This window comes from Micropterus salmoides, unplaced genomic scaffold (genome assembly GCF_014851395.1).
Source record: "Micropterus salmoides isolate LMB-PRFRI ecotype aquatic unplaced genomic scaffold, ASM1485139v1 Ms_hic_scaffold_22, whole genome shotgun sequence".
In the NCBI taxonomy this organism is placed as follows: Eukaryota; Metazoa; Chordata; class Actinopteri; order Centrarchiformes; family Centrarchidae; genus Micropterus; species Micropterus salmoides.
In genome coordinates this window covers 19,932,515-19,950,749 of record NW_024041373.1, presented here as the reverse complement: position 1 = coordinate 19,950,749, position 18,235 = coordinate 19,932,515, and the positions used below count along the sequence as shown (strand labels likewise).

General features: G+C 41.4%; 1 protein-coding gene across 1 annotated transcript in view; it reads left to right on the top strand.

The window, feature by feature from the left end:
• ryr2b (ryanodine receptor 2b (cardiac)) overlaps positions 1-17,815 on the top strand; it is an 88,625-nt gene extending 70,810 nt beyond the window's left edge. Inside the window, 16 exon segments of the mRNA XM_038737678.1 lie at positions 55-1,343; positions 1,483-1,553; positions 1,844-1,973; positions 2,069-2,155; positions 2,672-2,884; positions 3,119-3,249; positions 3,446-3,488; positions 8,143-8,279; positions 9,364-9,424; positions 9,748-9,894; positions 10,098-10,232; positions 11,272-11,428; positions 11,712-11,776; positions 13,472-13,572; positions 16,371-16,422; positions 17,346-17,815. Of these exon segments, the coding sequence (XP_038593606.1) occupies positions 55-1,343; positions 1,483-1,553; positions 1,844-1,973; positions 2,069-2,155; positions 2,672-2,884; positions 3,119-3,249; positions 3,446-3,488; positions 8,143-8,279; positions 9,364-9,424; positions 9,748-9,894; positions 10,098-10,232; positions 11,272-11,428; positions 11,712-11,776; positions 13,472-13,572; positions 16,371-16,422; positions 17,346-17,441 (2,915 nt within the window). The 3' untranslated portion in view covers positions 17,442-17,815.
• The last annotated feature ends 420 nt before the right edge of the window (positions 17,816-18,235 follow it).

Sequence of the window (18,235 nt, the reverse complement as noted above, 5' to 3'; positions counted from 1 at the left end):
CATAACTGGTTTACAAGTTATTATTATTTCTCTGCTTGTCTCTCTTCCCTGTAGGTAATGTCATTAATGGAACTATTGGGAAGCAGATGGTGGATATGTTGGTGGAATCATCAGGCAATGTGGAGATGATCCTCAAGTTTTTTGACATGTTCCTCAAACTTAAAGACCTCACCTCCTCAGATGTTGTCAAAGAGTACGACCCTGACCGTGAGGGCTGCGTCTCCAGGAAGGACTTCCAGAAAGCCATGGAGAACTGCAAACGCTTCTCCCAATCTGAGACTCACTTCCTCCTCTCCTGCATGAAGACTGACGATAGTGAAATTGTGGATTATGAGGCATTTGTGGATCGCTTCCATGAGCCAGCCAAAGACATCAGCTTCAGCATTGCGGTTCTCCTCACCAATCTATCCGAACACATGCCGAATGATTTAAGACTAAGGACATTCTTGGAACTGGCAGATTGTGTCTTGACATACTTCAAGCCCTATCTAGGACGTATTGAGATCCTTGGCAGTGGGAAGCGCATTGAACGTGTCTACTTTGAGATCAGTGAATCCAGCCGCACACAGTGGGAGAAGCCTCAGGTCAAAGAGTCCAAGAGGCAGTTCATTTTTGATGTGGTCAATGAGGGTGGAGAGAAGGAGAAAATGGAGATGTTTGTCAATTTCTGTGAGGACACCATCTTTGAGATGCAGCTTGCAGCCCAGATATCTGGCTCTGACACTGGAGAGAGGTATGCTGAAAAAGGAGTAGAAGAGAAGAGGAAGAGCGAAGGAGATCTGGACAACAAAGGAATGTTTTTCATGTATCATTGGTTGTTATTGCTGATATCTCTACTTTCTGTCAAAAACCTGAAGACACTGATGAAGATGACCCTGAAGGAAATCCTCATATCAGCTGTTTTCTTCCTCAGATTTATTTTTATGGCTCAGGTTCGATGTATTTGTGTCGTCATTCGCAGCATCTTATTTGTGCTGTACATATCCTTTGTTAGTGGTGGGCTCATAGAGGGAGCCAAGAGGATGAATATATCGGACTTGCTCGGTGGGATCCTTGAGCCAACTCTTGATGAAGTCATGGAGATGCCAAGTGGTATGGATCGGCTGCGGAAGTACTCTGCCAGTTTGTCATCCCAGAGAGAATTGAGGGAAATTGGGCAGGTGACAGCTGTGACCTCCCACAGGGAGATGGATGTACTCTCAGACATATTCGGCCTGAAAGTGAAGAAGGAGGGAGGTCAATACAAACTTATAACACAAGACCTCACTGCCAGTCTGACTGACCTGTTCAACACAACTCCCAGAATTGCCACTGCTGATTTTTCTGACAAGCATCAGGGGATGGTATGGATTGATTTGTATCTTAATGGATATGAGATGAACATCAATTAAAAAAAAACTTTTGTTTAGCATAATTTTGCTTTGATACTCTACTGATTCATATTAATTTTTGATTTTCCTCATGAATGTCATAACCTGACAGCAACCTAATGCCCACACCGCCACAGAGGAAAAAACAGAAGATGAGAAAATGCCTGAATTAGAGAAAGCAAAGTGAGTATCTTGCTCAAATAGGGATTATTTCTTCCTTTAGTATTAGATGCTGAGTCAGTAGGGTATGGGTAAATAAGGTAGAAAAAACAATGACAATAGTTCATTTGTTAGTGGTGATAGTGCTTGGCGGGTCTATAACCAATAAAAATGACATGGTCAAATTAAGCACAGGGTTGATGTCACTCTTTCATCCAAAATCAACTTGAGGTCATAAAGTCAAAGTTTCATCATCTCAGATATTTCCATGTCAAAATAAAGCTCTTTGACGTTTGTACTTGGACTGTTCGCAGAGAGAAGGAATCTAAGAAGAAAACTGGGAATGTGAAAGCAGATGCAGAATGGAGAGCTAAGTCAGAGGAACCAGAGAGCCAGCATTCTCCCCTCTGGGAGATGATAAGCACTCATAACAAGAGCCTGCTGGTAATATTCATATACACGAACACATGCTTGTGCACTTAGTGCACATACCTGCATAAGATAAATATGTCACTTACAAGCACTTCAATTCTTTCCAGAATTACTTTGCAAGGAATTTTTATAATATGCGCTTGGTGGCTCTGTTTGTCGCCTTTGCAATCAACTTCATCCTCCTCTTCTACAAGGTGAGAGTGTGCTTGTGAGAAATTCTAAATTAAATCAGATTTGGTGTGGTGCATTTAGAAAGTAATTTAGTACAATTCTGAGGTACTTGTAATTTTTGTGTAATTTGAGTGTTACCATGTTATGCTACTTTATACTACTACCACACTACAGTTTAGATGGAAATATACTTCAGTACATTTATCTGACTATAAACCACACAACAGTATTCAATATTAACAACACCTGGACCAACATGAACAGTAAAATGCTACATACACAAGAATGCATCAGTAATAGTAATCCTGTTATATGATGTATAACAATGCAAGAGCAGGGACCAGTTTTCAGATACTTGGAAGTAAATTAATACTGAAGTAAATGTGAATGCAGAACTTTTACCTGTAATAGTATTTTTACAGTGTTATGGCGTATCGCTACTTTTACTTAAGTAAAGGATCTAAGTACATCTCCCGTGACTGCAAATTTGCAATGTTTCAATTATTTACGGGCTCATTTGTCTCTTACTGTTTTCCCAGGTAGCATCGTTGCCTGCATCACAAGAAGAGGAAGGTGTAATCACAACTGTTTACAAAGAGGAACGGGACTCTGCTGCTGAAGATGACAATGAGAGCAGAGTTTATTTTGTGCTGGAGGAGAGCAGTGGATACATGGAGCCATCCCTCCGTTTCCTAGCTGTAGCACACACAGTCATCTCCTTCTGTTGTATTATCGGTTACTACTGCCTCAAGGTATTGTGGCTCGAGCATGCACTTTTGCAGATAATAATGAACTGATTTAACTTTTTCAAATTAGTTTCTCCCCATAATATAGACCTAGAGAACATTTTTAAACCACAGAAGAATTGACAATTAAGTGCATTGCTAATAAAGATTGATTTTGACTCGATTTTAAATTTAGCCAATTTAACACTGGATTGATTATTCAAATAGTCAAGTGATTGCTGTAGTGCATTTGATTGGTAGGTCCCATTGGTGATCTTCAAACGTGAGAAGGAAGTGGCACGAAGGTTGGAATTTGACGGTCTGTACGTTACAGAGCAGCCCCCTGAGGAGGACATCAAAGGGCAATGGGACCGACTGGTCATTAACACACCGTATGTTCATAGCCACATATTCACCTTGGCTGATGTTTTACATGTTTTATGCTTTAAGTTTGAGGAGCTCGCTGTTGGCACCTGTTTATAGTCAAGTAGTACAGTACAGAAATGTGTCACTTCGATGTTTCAGTTGTTAATAAATTTTTTTTATAATTTTAATTAAAAAAATTATGCAATTTTTTTGTCTTTTCAGATCATTTCCAAGTAATTACTGGGATAAATTTGTGAAGAGGAAGGTAAGGTCTTGTGTCTGCGATTTTGCACAGCCCCATTCTAAATGTGTTTATCCACGTCTGCAATTGTGTGCATATTTCACACAGTGAAATTGCATTAAGAAACTAACTGAAAGTTAATGAGCCATTTAATGGTAGGTCTAATTATTCCCCCATCACCTAACAAGAGACAGTGCAACACTTTTAGCTTCCTCATTAAGTTGCCTCTCATTTTATGAAGGGAGATAAAATGTATTAAATTGGTCTTTTTAAAGAACATTTTAGTTAGATAATATACTGTAGGGAAAGAAAACTATAGGTCTCCTAAACCAAATTAGAGTCCGGTCTGTCCGGTGTTACTAGTTAACAGATGCATTAAACCAATCCTCAAATGAAAGGCATCAGAGCAGCATCTAATCACTGATACTCTCATCAGAGGACAAGGGCTGGAAAGAATATAAGCCATATTCTTCGCCATATTGATTTTACTGCTTAGGAATGTCTTGACATTTTCCTGAACCATTTTTGGCAAAGAGCATGTGGCCTTAGTGGGGAAAAGGATTTGGAACCAGCACAGCTGATTGTGATGGGCTGACACTAGTGTCAATCAAGCAAATATATAGCTCACTGTCATTGCCAAACAAGTTCACACAATGCTGATTAAGCCTATTACCTGCAGGTAAATCTCTCACAGTATACCATCCATCCATCCATCTTCATCTTCAGCAGGGGACCCCAAACTTTACTTTCCCGGGCCACATTAACCAGCTCTGACTGGGGGATCCCGAGGCGTTCCCAGGCCAGTGTGGAGATATAATCTCTCCACTTAGTCCTGGGTCTTCCTAGTCCTGGGTCTTCCCCGAGGCCTCCTCCCAGTTTGACGTGCCTGAAACACCTCCCTAGGGAGGCGTCCCGGAGGCATCCTTACTAGATGCTCAAACCACCTCAACTGGCTCCTTTCGACGCAAAGGAGCAGCGGCTCTACTCTTGAGTTCCTCGCGGATGGCTGAGTTTCTCACCCTTTCTCTAAGGGAGACACCAACCACCCGCCTGAAGAAACCCATTTCGGCCACTTGTACCGGCGATCTCGTTCTTTCGGTCATCACCCAGCCTTCATGACCATAGGAGGGTAGGAGCAAAAATTGACCGGTAGATTGAGAGCTTTGCCTTATGGCTCAGCTCTCTTTTCGTCACAACAGTGCGGTAAAGCAAGTGCAATACCGCCCCAATTCTCCGGCCAATCTTTTGCTCCAGTCTCCCCTCACTGAACAAGACCCCGAGGTACTTGAAGTCATTCACTTGGGGTAAGGACTCATTCCCTACCTGGAGTTGGCACTCCACCGGTTTCCTGCTGAGAACCATGGCCACAGATTTAGAGGTGCTAATCCTCATCCCAACCGCTTCACATTCAGCTGCGAACCGATCCAGTGAGAGCTGAAGGTCACAGACCGATGATGTCATCAGGACCACATCATCCACAAAAAGCAGTGACGAGATCCCAAGCCCACGGAACCGCAACCCCTCCCCACCACGACTACGCCTCGATATCCTGTCCATGAATATCACAAACAGGATTGGTGACAAAGCGCAGCCCTGGTGAAGGACAACCCTCACCTGGAAAGAATCCGACTTACTGCTGAGTACTCGGACACAGCTCTCGCTTTGGATGTACAGGGATTGGATAGCCCTGAGAAGGGACCCCCTCACCCCATATTCCCGCAACACCTCCCACAGTTTCTCCCGGGGAACCCAGTCATACGCCTTCTCCAGATCTACAAAGCACATGTAGTCTGGATGGGCATACTCCCAAGCCCACTCCAGGATCCTTGTGAGAGTAAAGAGCTGGTCCGTTGTTCCACGACCAGGACAAAAACCGCATTGTTCCTCTTCAATCTGAGGTTCGACTATCAGCCGAACCCTCCTTTCCAGCACCTTGGAGTAGACTTTACCAGGCAGGCTGAGAAGTGTGATGCCCCTGTAATTGGCACACGCTCTCTGGTCCCCATTTTTGAACCGGGAAACCACCACCCCAGTCTGCCACTCCTTGGGCACTGTACCCGACTTCCACGCAATGTTAAAGAGACGTGTCATCCAAGACAGCCCCTCCACACCCAAAGCTTTTAACATTTCTGTGTGGATCTCATCAACCCCTGGGGCTTTGCCACTTTGGAGTTGTTTGACCACCTCAGTGACTTCCACCAGGGAAATTGACGAGAATCCCCCTCAGCCTCCAGCTCTGCCTCTACTAGAGAGGGCGTGTCAGTCGGATTTAGGAGTTCCTCAAAGTGTTCCTTCCACCACCCAGTTACCTCCACCAGAAGTCAACAGAGTCCTATCCTTACTGTACACAGTTTGGATGGTTCCCCGCTTCCCCCTCCTGAGGTGGCGGACAGTTCTCCAAAAGCACTTTGGTGCAGACCGAAAATCCTTCTTCCTTCTTCTGTCTTCTCCGAACTTCTCCCACACCCGCTGCTTTGCATCTGCCACAGCAGAGGCTGCAGCCCTTCGGGCCTGTCGGTACCTTGCAACCCGCCTCCGAGAGATCAAATCCCGGAAGGCCTCCTTCTTCAGTTGGACGGCTTCTCTGACCACCGGTGTCCACCACGGTGTTTGAGGATTACCGCCCCTTGAGGCACCTAAGACCTTGATACCACAGCCTCCCGCTGCGGCTTCAGCAATAGAAGCTTTGAACATTGACCACTCAGGTTCAATGTCCCCAACCTCCACAGGGATGCCAGAAAAGCTCCACCAGAGGTGTGAGTTGAAGATCTCACGGACAGGGGCCTGGGTCTGTCAAGAGTCTTCCCCCACCACCTGACCCAACTCACCACCAGATGGTGATCAGTTGATCTCTTCACCCGAGTGTCCGAAACATGCGGCCTCAAATCCGATGAAACGATTACAAATCGATCATCGATCTTCGGCCTAGGGTGCTCTGGTACCACGTACACTTATGAGCATCCTTATGTTTGAACATGGTGTTCGTTATAGACAATCTCTCGTTCACCGGAGTGAACTCCAACGTAGCGGCGCTCAGCCGGGGGCTTGTGAGTATCCCCACCCCCGCCTGGCGCCACACCCTGGGCAACTCCAGAGAAGAATAGGGTCCATCCTCTATCAAGGAGTGCGGTTCCAGAACCAAGTCAGCCCCACCAGATCCATCTGGTAGCGCTCCATCCCCGAACAAGTTCCAGCTCCTTCCCCCACAGAGAGGTGATGAGCCAGCCTCTGCTGCCCTGGTCTGGTCCGTCGAGGCCCCTGACCTTCACCGGCACCCATGTGGCAGTGCACCCGACCCCTGTGGATCTTCCTATGGATGGTGGGTCCAAAGGATGGAGAGGAGGGGGCCACATTGCTGTTTCGGGCTGTGCCCGACCGGGCTCTGTGGCAAACCCGGCCACCAGGTCCAGACGGGGGCCCCGGGCTTCCTCCGGGCAGGGTCTCTGTTCCTCTTCCTCGATTGGTCATAGGGGTCTTTATGAACCATTCTCAGTCTGGCCCCTCACCTGGAACCACTTTGCCTTGGGAGACCCTACCAGGAGCACTAGGCTCCTGACAACACAGCCTCCAGGCTCACAGGGCACACAAACCTCTCCACCACGGTAAGGTGATGGTTCCCAGAGAGGTCTCACAGTATACCTTAGTTTTTAAATCTGGTGTCTGTGGCGTCTTTCCTGCACTAGTGAACCGGAAGTGATGTGTTTTTCTGCCAACCAGCAATGATTAGTTTGCCAGAGCAGAAGGGGGGAGCAACAGTAGCGACAGCAACAGCTCAGTATGGCAGATCCTATATGTCATAAACACGTGTTGACAGTGTTGTGTAATTACTCTCACTGTCAGAAGGGAGATGCACTGTAGGTTTAAGTAAAATGTTTTTTCATTGCCACAACACCCATATTAGAAGATATGAAAGTAGCAATTTAGCCTATAATGTCTTATGAAAGAAATGTTGAATTTCATTGAAATTGGGAGTTGGCACTTTTTGAATGGATCCATAGAGCTGGAGGTGGAGCCAGCATAAAGCAACCATTAGTGGCACTGATTCTTAAGGCACTTATGCATTTGTCGCTGGGGTGGCCACTCAGTCTGTATAAAGTATGTGTCGCACTGCCACATTGCATTTTATACTCTGTATTGCATCATTTTAAGAACCTGTAGTAAAATAGAATGTATCATGCCTTCAAGTGCTTCTGGTACTGTAATCCTCTTTTGAGTTTGGAGGTTGTAGATATTGCTTACCTCACATTAAAGTGCTTATGTATGATTAAAATGTCTCTGTGATAAAACTAGACTTTGGTTTTAAGTTAATAAATCAATTGCCATACATTTTTTCAGAGACACTGCATCACAATACGGAGAAACTCTGCATCTGTCATGTGATTCAATTACGTAAGGTTCACTTAAGTACACAATTTAGTAGGAAGGTAAAAACAAATCAAGTGAAATATCAGCCTAGATCAATACAAATGATTTATATACTGTAAGCTTGTAGTCTGTAAAAATAACATGGAGTTAACCTCAGTGATTTACACAACCACTATGCCACTATGGGGGTGGGGTTTGCCTCTCTTCCCACCTATGTCTTGTCATTCTTTTTTTCTTTTTTTTTTCCAGATGAAAAGACAAGAAGAGACTATTGTTTTAGTCACCATGTAAACCTGTCTTCTTGCCCTGTCAGGTGATGGATAAGTATGGTGACTTTTATGGCTGTGAGAAGATCAGTGAACTCCTTGGCCTTGACCAAGCTGCTTTAGACTTCAGCTCTGAGAGAAAAGAGAGGAAGAGGCTTAAGAGAGACACTGTCTGGAGCGCTTTGTGAGTAGAAAAGCTTTAGTCCTTGCCATTCCTCATTCTTCAAGGGATGCATAGGAAACTGCAGCTATCTAGTCTGTTATTACTTTTGGCTAGTATGCAGTGTCAGACACAAATATGGTGGATTATTAAATAGGATAGCATTTCTAATCTTTTTTTATGCTTGACATATGCTGGAGCGTAATGCATCAAAGGACAAGATCATTAAATCACCAATTACATTTAAAAAAAAAATAGTATAGACATCATTATTATAAATTATGCATAATTCTGGCCTTTGATTATATCGTATGCAATTGAGCTGGTGCTTTGAATTCCAGATGTGCCCCACTCACATAAACACTTAACACCATGGGCTTATTTACTGTTCTGTTCAGCTCGTTTCTGTTCCATGTTAGTAACACATTACTGTAATAACATTTCAGACGGTTGATCATTAATAGCATTTCACTAATGTTGTGTATGTGTTTGTGATCCCATTTGTGTGTGTGACCTTTAGACTTTATTGTCCCCATGGGGAAATTTGTTTTTTAACAGCACTGTACACATCAAACAACAACAGCACACAGTAACGACATACAATGACAGACAACCGTTCACTTGCATGCCAGTTCAGCGAGGCCTATTATTTAAGGCAGCTATGGCTGAGGGGATTAGGATTTTCCTAAAGTGAATCCTCCTGCATCTCAGTGCTCTGTACCTGAGCCCAGAGGCCAGTAGTAAGACTAATTGAGTGGGTGTGTGATGTCCTGTGCTATTGAGGTTGCAGTACATGCAATGGCCTTGAAGTTCTTGCTTGCCTGGGTTGGGTGTAGGGAGATCAACTATCCTGGGGCCAAGGTTGGTTATCCGTGTAATTTTTGCCTGGTTAGTAATGGATAACATGTTATCATGTGACCTAACAGTGGCGGCCAAACAAAAGAAGGTCCTAGAACATTATGTTGCACTTGAAGAGGTACGGGGCATTCAGAGATGAAAACAGGCTATTTTCTAGAAAAGACACTGTAGGAACACAACACAAGAGTCTGATTTTAGCCATGGACAGTTTGACCTTATTTTCTATCTGTGATTATGCTATTTATTTCAGATTAAACTCCATTGATATGAAGTACCAGGTCTGGAAACTAGGAGTTGTGTTCACTGATAATGTAAGTTTAGTTGTGTCTTATATTTAATAGCGTTTGCTTGAGTTGTTTCTGTATGCCCTCCTGTTCCTTCAAATACAAGATAGAGGTGTCACTTCCTGCAATTTATGCTAACAGATAATGTAATATGACCAAGCAGTGTAGATGAAACAAATCTGATATTTTATGACTTATGCCTAATTTGTTTAATGTCCTGTTCTGTAAGATTTTGACAGGGTAATATCCTGTGATTCTGCCTTATCTAAAACACACAAACTCTCTCTATCTGTCTGGTAATCTATATTGTCTATTTTTATGTGTGTATGTCCTTATGTGTGTGCTAGCAGTCCTTCTTGTACTTGGCCTGGTACATGTCCATGTCGGTCCTGGGTCATTATAACAACTTCTTCTTTGCTGCCCATCTTTTGGACATTGCCATGGGCTTTAAGACACTTCGTACCATCCTTTCCTCTGTCACACACAATGGCAAACAGGTGTGTGTGTGTGTGTGTGTGTGTGTCGCTCTGTCTTTCATTTTCCTTCCATTCATCTCTGTGTGTTTAAAGGTGCAGTTTACATACATGTGATATTTGTTTTCACGCTGTAGGGTTATATTGGGGCTTTTCTAAGATGAAAAAGCGTATTAAAGCCCATCTGCCTCTGTCTGTCCCTTTATAATTATGTGTGTGTCTGTCAGTTGGTCCTGACTGTGGGCCTGTTGGCGGTCGTTGTGTATCTCTACACTGTCGTGGCTTTCAACTTCTTCAGGAAGTTTTACAACAAGAGTGACCACAAGGACACCCAAGACATGAAGTGCAATGACATGCTTACTGTGAGTTAAATGTCCATATTGACACGCACACACATACACAGTAGTCTCTCTGCACATATATCTATCTACTGTACCTCTATCTATCCTCCGTATCTCTCTATGTTGATCTTTCTAGTACAAATGGAGCCGCACACCTTTATATTCTACCTCCTGAGATTTAGAGGATTCTGACAGTGATCCCCATTGCTGAAGTGAAAACAGCCTCTTGTTTTAGTCCTTTCATTACTTTTCCATATAATGATGAACACATGGATACAAAACCGCTTCTCAAGCCTCAGCACAGCTCTTTGTTTGGCCATTCACAATATTAACACCCTGCCGCCTGCTTTATTCTAATGTGGACTTCACTGTCACTCACACAAGCAGGTGGATGGGCAGCGATAGTATTTGAATAATACCCTACCATTATAGGAGGCAGGGGATATTACATTAAATCGTCAGTCACTGTTATTGTTTATGCTACCAGCGCTTTAGCAACAGTAATTACCTATATACTGTATCCAGTATACGAAAAAAATCTCAAGTTTCAAATATACAGTGTTCCTTAAAAATTTAGCTTCCTATTTTTATGTTGTTTTAGTTCCTTGTGGAAAATATCATCCTTGGCACTAAAAAAAGCACAGTCCTCGCTAGACACTTTAATGTTAATTCTTTTTGCCTCATACTCTTACATGAACTGCTTGTGGGGAAATACTGTCTGAGGCAAACAATATTGATTAAGAAACCTTCTACTATTCTGTGAAATTGTAGAAAAATGCTGCAGGTTTGAAACTTGTTAATGCCGCCTCAAAAGCAACCAGCAGAAGATGAAGGCAGGCATGAACATGCATGAAATAAATTCTCTTTTTGTTTTGCAGTTCAACATACACTGTGTTATCCTTTGATGTTTTGGGTGAAACAATACAACAAGTCCTTCTTAGATACTTTTTACATTTTTATCCCCTTACCACATACCCTTGTGAAAGACAGCAGGAGAAAATGCCTGTCTGAAATGAATAGTTTGAGGAAAAAGTGTTAATGAGAATGTATTTTCTTTCAGTGCTACATGTTCCACATGTATGTGGGAGTGCGTGCAGGCGGGGGCATTGGTGACGAGATCGAGGACCCTGCTGGAGATGAGTTTGAGGTGGAACGCATGGTCTTCGACATCACGTTTTTCTTCTTCGTCATCGTCATCCTCCTGGCCATCATCCAAGGTGAGTCACACCCTTCCTCAAGCTGAGCTGCTGGAAATGCATACATGCATTAACATGTGCACCACATGTGTTTTCCAAGACGCAGACTAATCCATTTTATTCATGTTATTTGACTAGTATACATTTGATGAATTTTTCATGTGGAATTGGAAAAAGAACAAAGTATCTGTTCATTCCACCTTAAGTTTGACTGACACCTCTCATTCACAGACAAGCACTGCCATGCACATGCATACCTTTTGCACAAAAAAACAGACGCACACAGTCATGATAATTTTTTCAGGTTTGATAATTGATGCCTTTGGGGAGCTGCGTGACCAGCAGGAGCAGGTGAAAGAGGATATGGAGGTGAGATTTGACACTCACTCTCTTCTATGCACACACGTTTGAACACACACAAGCGCACTACTGATTTGTCCATCCAGACAATTAGAGTAAATTTTGTGTGGTATTGTAAAGTATACAATACTGTGTCAGATTTAGATACAAAGACTATTGAACAATACTTGAAGTCAGTTGTAATTTAAGTGTGAAAAGATGACTAAGTAGGCTAAGTAGATTCAGTTGTTGTGGGAGCTTGTGTCACCGGAAACAATTGTACCATTGGCCTTAATGAGAGGATTCCATTATCTCTATCTCTTGAAAAAGTAGTGTGTAAAAATTACAGAAAGCTCATTCTGATAAAATAATATTATTTAAAATAATTTTGAAGTCTACATGGAATATATATTTTTGAGTATATTACATGTATCCCTTGTTGTCTTTTCGTCAACTGTTTCAGGAGTTATTTTACTTTCACTTTTTTAATAAGACGCAGTAGAATATTTCATAATACCATTGCACAACACATTGCTCAGAGTTGCTAAAGCATAGTTACATGTGACGCTTGTTTTGTTGGAGCCTGTGGAGGAGCTCAATTGACCAGATAACCACAGTGCACACATCTCAACATCTCATCATCAATGGTGTGCGTCTAAAGACTGCAACAGGTGTGAACAGAAACCTAACAAAGCAGACTCTGCAGGTAGGACAAATAAGGTAAAAAATGTGGTCAGGCAGGCTGACAATCAGCACCAGGTTATGTAATCCTGACAGGCAAACATGTCCAAAGGTGTAGGAGAGACCGGCAGGTAATAAAGGCTGGACTGCTGAGGCAACAAGGCAGCAAAGAGGTGTCCACAGTGAGCTACCCTCTAAATATAACACATGTGATGTCAGTGAATGGATAGTTGTTACAGTCACACCCACTTGAGTGTCAAACACACAGTAGACAGTATCTGCCACTGTACATTCACATGAAAAAAACACCTCCCATGAAAAATAACAGAGCTGTTGTGCAGTCGACTACAGAACAGATTCAGAAAGAATAAAAAAAAATGTTTTACAGATTGCCAAAGGCTAAAGAGAACAGAAGCAAGTAGGTGCTATGAAACTTTTATGATTAGTAATAAATTAGTATATAGTATAGTATTGTTATTTTCTTCTGACATCTGTTATTTTTTGCGTGTTTTCATTTAGTTTCTACATAGTATCTTTCCCCATTGTGTGTCTTAAAAAGATAAATCCGTGCCACCAATTTTACAGCTGCTTTTACCAGACATTAAATTTCAGTCGCAATTTGTTCTGCAGCAGTCAGCAATGATAAATCAGTTGTAGCTGCTACTTCCATCCTCCCATAATTTGTACCAAAAAACCCTGATTAAATTTTCATTTTACCAGCACAAAACCTTTGCATGGCTACATATTAAATATGGGCAAAGGTGATTTGACTGTTTAATACCCCCCGAATGATGCAAATCCTCAGCACATATGTCCCTCTGTGTCTTATGAAAACCTGGCGGTGAGTAATCCTGGGAGTATTAATTTGCTGTTATTTACAGTCTTTAGCCTTTGAGTGTCTTAAAAAGGTGCCATATTGTTGTGCTAGCAGACTAAATACCATATTTGAGTCAGAGCAGTAAAACAAAAGACAGTTTGATCTTATTTTATTATTTTCTTATATATTTATGAATCATAACATGTCCTAAATCTTTCCTCCTGCAGACCAAATGTTTTATATGTGGAATAGGAAGTGAATACTTTGATACAGTCCCTCATGGCTTTGAGATGCACACTCTACAGGAGCACAACTTGGCCAACTATCTGTGAGTTGATTTACCCTCACTACCTTCATGCCTCAGGTTACCTGTGTCTCATCCTGATAATTGTACAAATACTAACAACTTGGTATGTTTTCACTAAAAAGGCATGTCATGATGTTATGTTACCTTTCATAGATGTAGTAAAGCATAAATATTCTGCATGCTCTACATCACTAAACCTTTATACAAAACAAAAGAACCCTAATCTTTCAAACCACATTGCTGACACAATATTACAAAGATGGAAGGGCAAGCAAATTCACACTGTTGAGGACTTATACATTGATGATACATTTGCCAACTTCCAATTATCTGAAAAATTCAATCTTCCTACACACAATTTTTTTTCAAATTTGACAATGAAAACTCCTAAGATGTTTTCCCAGATATTCCAAAAGAAATGCCTTTTGAAACTATAGGTTATAGGTTATTTACAACAACTAGAGGATTAACATTCTCTATATATGGTATCATTAATGGCAAATTACCTGTCTATAAAAAAACGTCCTTGAAACTTGAAAGAAAAATGTCAAGGAGGACTGCAATCATCTGCTGGATCGGGCACAGACTGTATTAGTGTCCACAAAACATTGGCAAATTCAATTCAACATACTCCACAGAACATATTACACTCCCCTCTGGTTACATTAGGTTCAGTGTAAAGTCTCATTGTAAAGTGAAAAAAAGAAACATGACAACGAAAAGAAACAAGGGCTTTTTTCTTGAAAGCAACAATACTCCTGGGTGAAAAACAGCCTCTCTGGTAAGTTTATTACAGTTTGCTGGCAATTCCCTGCAAAGGCCAATCGAGGAGAGTTGTTTTTTAGAGGAACTGACAATTATCAAAAACATGCTCTTGATACGCACAACAAAAAGACATCCCATCATCAAGCCCGTTTAATGTTGATGAAATGTTATCATAAGCTATTCAATTATGGAGAAACTTACATTATTGTACAAAGTTTTTAGACAGGTGTGGGAAAAATGCTTTTAATTTTGATTAGATTATATCAATTTATATAATACAAAGACTGAAAATATGGTGTGACCAGTTGGCCTTCAAAACAGCATCAATTCTTCTAGATATAATTGCACAAATTGACATGGATTTTGTAGGCATATCGTCAGGTGTATGATTAAACAGTTACACCAAACAGGTGCTAGTGAGCATAAATCCAATATTTAGGTTCAAACATTATCATCAACTGAAACAGAAACAGCTGTGTAGGAGGAACACAACTAGGTGAGGAACAGCTGTCAAAAGTCATACACCATGGCAAGATTGAGCACAGCACAACTTTCAAGACAGACAGGGGTTCCCAGATGTGCTGTCCAAGCCCTTTTGAAGAAGCACAAAGAAACTGGCAGCACTGAGGACCGTAGACGCATTGTTCGGCCAAAGAAACCTTTTACCAGAAGACTGGAGAGCAGTACAAGAACGTGTGTCTGCAGGCAACAGTGAAGCATGGTGGTGGTTCCTTGCAAGTTTGGGGCTGCATTCCTACTAACAGAGTTGGGGATTTGGTCAGAATTAATGATCTCTTCATTGCTGAGAAGTACAGGCATATACTTATTCATTATGCAATACCATCAGGGAGGCATCTCATTCAAATTTATTCTGTAACATGTTAACGACCCCAAACATAATACATACTAAATCCAAAGAAGAACTGTGGGTAGTTCTCCAAGGTGTGTGGGCCAAAATTCCTGCCAAGAGTCAGGGTTAATCTTGTGTATAGATAGTTTGAGGGCCCAAACGCAGGACACTGGAGCAGAGCAGGTTCAGTTCTTAGATTTATTTAACTTATTGTGAGCACACTTGCAGTGGTTGGCTAAGTACAAATATATCCATAGATGGCAGAGTGCAATAAAAATCCAAAAAACACACAAGGTTACAAGCAGGAATACACTTGACATAGAAGACAAAGCACAACAAGCTACAATGATCCAACAAGAACAAAGGGAACGAGCAAACATATATAGAGCAACAGAGAGGGCAGGTTTATTGAACACAGATGAGACACATAGGACTAATCAGACCAAACAGGAAACCTAGCTGGACATAGACACTAGACACAGACGATTTCACTATTAAACTGGATGTAAATCTTGCGACAACAGACCAGGACTAAAGTAACAGAATATAACGGAACGCATGCATAACTAACATACAAACCCTAAACGAGAACACAGAAATAAAACACAGGCGCAAGGAGTGAATCAACAACTAACAAACACAACAACATAACAAGCCAAAGTAAGACTGAAACAGGAAAAATACAGAACACCACGCCAGTGAAACTATACGAGGCTAGTAAAACTGCATTGGACACTGCTCATGTTTATGTAATGTTCATGTCATTCATGCAACAATTTAAGCTTACATGATAAAGCTCTACAGACTAGAACATCACCATTCAATAAAGTGAATGATAGTAGTGAGAATCTTCACAGTCATTAAGGTCATAGTTATCCAAAGTGAGTTAAAGTCATGGGCAAATGGCAGGGAATCGCCGTTATTTAACCCCTGTGGGTTTATCAGGGTGATCGATACCACTTGATTCGTTAGTACTCCTGGCTGTTGTGATTGTAACCCATCTTGGATAAATGATCAGTAGCTTTCAGTATTTGTAGCTCCACCTGAAATACCTAACAACCGTTCCCATTATCACCACACTCCTAGGACTTGTGCACAGGCTCTTACTTTAATGTTTTAACTTTCTACCCGAATATTTATCCCTCTATATCGAATCCGTGTGTGGGAGGCATGTGATGTGAATCCCTCTTCTTTGTCCTTACAGATTTTTTCTCATGTACCTTATTAACAAGGATGAAACTGAACACACGGGGCAGGTATGATATCTCCCCCTTCTATTTTATTGCATGATCCAATCAAAGGAAGCACAAGATGTGGACTTTAAAAGCTCTTAAACAATATTACGCTCTGCCAAATTTCATATTCCTTAATATATCCTTCCACAACAATTCCTCCATGTCTCAGTGACCTTTTAATTCCATGGCGTTGACAAAGCTGTAGTGTAACCTTTTCAAGTAAGACAGAATATGTTTTCACACCGTCTCTCAAAAGTCCTATCAGTCCCGACACACACATTTTATGATAATATAATATACGTACATGCCAGGCAAACCCCTTGATTAAAATTTCTCTTTTTACTCAGAAAAATGAGTAAAAGTGGGGGCTTTCAAATTGAAGGTTGGCAAGTATTTTAATTCACTTGTCTTCATATCTTTTCTCTATAACATATTTTAATTGAGGAGCAAAGAGGAGTGCTTTTAATCAGCGAAAACATTTTCAGTTTCACTGTATTTATAGAGTATATTTCCTCTTTCTCTCTTATGTCTCACACAATATATGTTAAGTCTTTGTGGCACAGAATGCATTTTAAATGGAACGCTGCAGAACTGATAAAAGGAAGGAAATATAAAAAAATCATTTAAATCAGTTTTGGACAATTGGGTGCTCTTTTCAAATTGAGTTTTGTCCTGGGACTCATCTCTAGATATACTAGGTATATTCTTCCAATGTGGTATTTTACTCAGGTGTAGATTAAAGAGCTACTATGTAGATTGTGGAAAATGTTTCTCCCATCAAGCCAGACAAATGTTAGAATAACTTAAAATGTACAGTTTTAGGAAACTGCTTAGATTGTTATTTTACTGATCTAATGAGCTCACATTTAAAGAATGGATAAGTCTGGCAGTTGGCATAGTTTATGACTTCAGGATGTATTACCACACTGTGTTGTCTTTGCCAGGAATCCTATGTGTGGAAAATGTACCAGGAGCGTTCCTGGGAATTCTTTCCTGTGGGAGACTGTTTCCGTAAGCAATATGAGGATCAACTGGGATGAAAAGACATCTGAGAGATCTAAAACCTCCTTAGATAATGCCATCACACAGATGCCGTGTTGATTGACGCCCGTGGATTTTTTTGTCTTTGTACTATATTTGAAGTGAATTTTGAGTGATTTTCTCTTGAAGTGTACTTTATTTATGCACAAGTATTTCTAAATTATATTAGACTAATTAGACTAAATTAACTAACTAATGAATGAGGACCAGAGATTCATGTTCAGAAACAGAGAATCTGTGGGCACAACGTTTCTCATTTAAGTGGTTGCTTGAATGTACAACAAATGTATTCTGAGTAATGTGACAGTTCACTGTTTTATACATTATTATGTCAAGTAGTCAAAGCTGGCAATACAAATTCAATTCCACTACACCTTTCTGGCTGGATGTGTCTCTGTAAAGCTCATGTTTTGTGAATGAAGTTATTTGTCTTTCTAATCACAGCCTCCCTTCCCTTTCCCCTGTGTGACACCCAGATAAACACTCTCCCTCTGGCATTTGTTCTTTTTGCTCTCTTCCCCGTTTCTTGTCTGTTGTGCTCATCTCTCCAGGATACTTCCCGTCCTCCTGTCCTGGCTTCTGGATTCTTATCCCCCCTCCCCTTCTGCTCTCCTCTCATCCCTCATCTTTAGCTAGTATCCCTTCTCATTATCAGCCACTATGTAGCATGCCAGCAGGTCTCTCAGTGCCATCTATGTGGATCATTGAGCTGAATTGCATGATTGACCGTTGTCCCAGATGGACAAGAAAGTCTTTGGGGAATCCCCGGGTATAACGGTATAACATTGGCTGA